The 3,135-nt window shown below is 54.1% G+C and overlaps 1 protein-coding gene across 1 annotated transcript; it reads left to right on the top strand.

The window, feature by feature from the left end:
* The first annotated feature begins 2,342 nt into the window (after positions 1-2,342).
* LOC144120400 (uncharacterized) lies at positions 2,343-2,906 on the top strand. The gene has a single exon (XM_077652744.1). It carries the CDS (start codon positions 2,343-2,345, stop codon positions 2,904-2,906), a length of 564 nt encoding a protein of 187 aa, XP_077508870.1.
* Positions 2,907-3,135: the final 229 nt, after the last annotated feature.

The raw sequence follows: 3,135 nt of genomic DNA, 5'->3' as shown, positions 1-3,135 counted from the left end.
CAGCATCAGCGTGTGCGCGAAGTGTATGAAGCTTATATTATTCATTGCAGAGGGATAACCTGCGTTAGCGCGCCCTCCTTAGCGCTAAAAAGAAAAGAGGTTAGATTCCTCGATGAATGATCATGCACAAAATCTTGATACTGTTTTACCTTCCATTTTTCATGTTTTTACGCAGTGAGCGTGCCAAATGGTATATATTGCTCTTGTAGCAATAAATTTCTTTCAGTTGTTAGTAGCGCTCGTGTGTTGTGTCTCCTTTTTCACCTTGTCCCGTCTGTAGCGCTTTGAATTATTTCCCCGGTTAACGTTGGTGCGCCTGTGTGCTGTGCCTGCTGGCTACCGCTCACAGAAATATGCGTGCCACACCCCCTACTCGTCATAGTCGCTATTGGCTTGATTCTGCATGGCACCTGCGCACGTTGGTAGTTGTGACGGCGGCTGCTGCGAGGCTTCGGTAGCTGACACATCTTTCCGCCCGGTAAGCGCACCCACCGGTTCATTTCTTCGAGAGTCCACCAGCACGCCAGCTATCTTCGGTTAACGTAGGTGCGCGTGTGTGCTGTGCCTGGTGGCTACTGCTCTACGGAAAAATGCGTGTCACGCCCACTACTCGTCATAGTCGTTACTGGCTTGTTTCTGCATGGCGCCTGCGCACGTTAGCAGTTCTGACTGCGGCTGCTGCGGTACTTCAGTAACTGGCACATCTTTCTATCCGGTAAGCGCACCCACCGGTTCATTTCATGGAGAGTCCTCCAGCACGCCGGCTATCCCCAGTTAATTTTGGTGAGCGTGTGTGCGGTGCCTGCTGGCTACCGCTCTACGGAAAATGCGTACCGCGCCCCCACTCGTCATAGTCGTTACTGGCTTGTTTCTGCATGGCACCTGCGCACGTTGGCAGTTGTGACGGCGGCTGCTGCGGTACTTCAGTAACTGGCACATCTTTCTATCCGGTAAGCGCACCCACCGGTTCATTTCTTGGAGAGTCCTCCAGCACGCCGGCTCTCCCCGGTTAACGTTGGTGCGCGTGCGTGCTGTGCCTGCTGGCTACCTCTCAACGGAAAATGCGTGCCATGCCCCCTACTCGTCATAGTCGTTACTGGCTTGTTTCTGCATGGCAGCTGAGCACGTTGGCAGTTGTGACGGTGGCGGCTCTGGGACTTCGGTAACTGACACATCTTTCCATCCGGTAAGCGCACCCACCGGATCATTTCTTCGAGAGTCCTCCAGCACGCCGGCTATCCCCGGTTAACGTTGGTTCGCGTGCGTGCTGTGCTTGCTGGCTATCGCTCAACGAAAAAATGCGTGCCATGCCCCCTACTCGTCATAGTCGTTACTGGTTTGTTTCTTATTGGCACTTGCGCACGTTGGCAGTTGTGACTGTGGCTGCTTTGGGACTAATGTAACTGACACATCTTTCCGTCTGGTAAGCGCGCTGACCGCTTCATTTCTTCGGAGCCCTCCAGCACGCCGGCTATCCCCGGTTAACGTTGGTGCGCCTGTGTGCTGTGCCTGCTGGCTACCGCTCACGAAAATATGCGTGCTACGCCCCCTACTCGTCATCGTCGTTACTGGCTTGTTTCTCCATGGCAGCTGCGCACGTTGGCAGTTGTGACGGCGGCTGGTCTGGGACTTCGGTAACTCACACATCTTTCCGTCCGATAAGCGCGCCCATCGGTTCATTTCTTCGAGAGTCGTCCAGGACGCCGGCTATCCCCGGTTAACGTTGGTGCGCGTGTGTGCTGTGCCTGCCGGCTACCGCTGTACGGAAAAATGAGTGCCACGCCCCCTACTCGTCATAGTCGTTGATGGCTTGTTTCTGCATGGCACCTGCGCACCTTGGCAGAGACGGCGGCTGCTCTGGGACTTCGGTAACAAACACATCTTTCCGTCTGATAAGCGCACCCATCGGTTTATTTCTTCGAGAGTCCTCCAGCACGCCGGCTATCCCCGGTTAACGTTGGTGCGCGTGCGTGCTGTGCCTGCTGGCTACCGCTCAACGAAAGAATGCGTGCCACGCCCCCTACTCGTCATAGTCGTTGTGACGATTCCTCGAGGCAGCAGACGCCAAGGACACCACAGGTGCGTTCTTAGCGGCACCCAGCTGCGAAGGGAAAAAGGGAGAGAGAAAAGATAATAAACGCTCACCCGCTTTTCAAGGAGACGGGCTAGTCTGACTCCCGCCAGCAACGTGTACTGTCGTTTTACGGGGCGCTCTTCCCGCGCCCTCGTTAGGGCCCGTCGGTGACCCGTTCCGGCATTCGCTTCTATGCTCACCCCCTTACAATAATATAACAATTCTGCCGACGAGATAAAAGTTTTCCGGCATCGCATCATCTGCAACCATGCCGACCTACGGTGCATTGGAGCCATTCCAAGGGGAAGGAGGAGCCTGGACGGAGTACCTGGAGCGAGTCAAGCTGTTCTTCGACGCCAACAGCATTCCAGAGGGGAAGAAAAAGTCCGTGTTCCTGACTTGCTGCGGGTCCAGTTCCTACTCCTTACTACGGAGCCTGCTGATGCCTAAAACTCCAGATCAAGTCTCTATCGACGAGATATTTTCCGTGCTTTCGGGTCACTACATTCTGAAGCCTTCCGTGGTGGTCTGCCGCTTCAGATTCAATAGTCGTTCTCGCCAACCGGAGGAGTCTGTCAGCGACTACACCGCATCACTGAAAAAGCTTTCAACAAACTGTGAGTACGGCACCTTCCTTTCTGACATGCTGCGGGACAGACTCGTTTGCGGCACAAATGACGCGTCAATGCAACGACGCCTGCTTGAAGAGCCAAACCTGACGTTCGAGTCAGCAGTCAAGCTTCTAATTGCAATGGAGACGGCTAAAAGAGACTCAAGCATGTTGATGCAAGCTCAGGGCATGATCGAAGCGCAGACAGTTCACAGTCGATGAGCAAGCAAATGAAACAGACGATAAGTTGTTATCGCTGTGGAGAGCCGCACTACGCAACAGTATGCAAGCACGCCAAATCCCGGTGTAACGCATGCAGCAAGATTGGGCATCTGGACAGAGTATGTCGCTCAAAGGCTGCCGACGCGAAGCAAAAGAACGTGTCAAGGAAGCACAGTACGCAAAGGCAAACAAAGCAGCCAGTTCACTGCCTTGAGAACAGTGGAAATCT

Source organism: Amblyomma americanum, chromosome 2 (assembly GCF_052857255.1).
Source record: "Amblyomma americanum isolate KBUSLIRL-KWMA chromosome 2, ASM5285725v1, whole genome shotgun sequence".
Lineage (NCBI taxonomy): Eukaryota > Metazoa > Arthropoda > Arachnida > Ixodida > Ixodidae > Amblyomma > Amblyomma americanum.
Note: the sequence above shows the minus strand (reverse complement) of the source record. Positions and strands in the feature narration are given on the sequence as shown.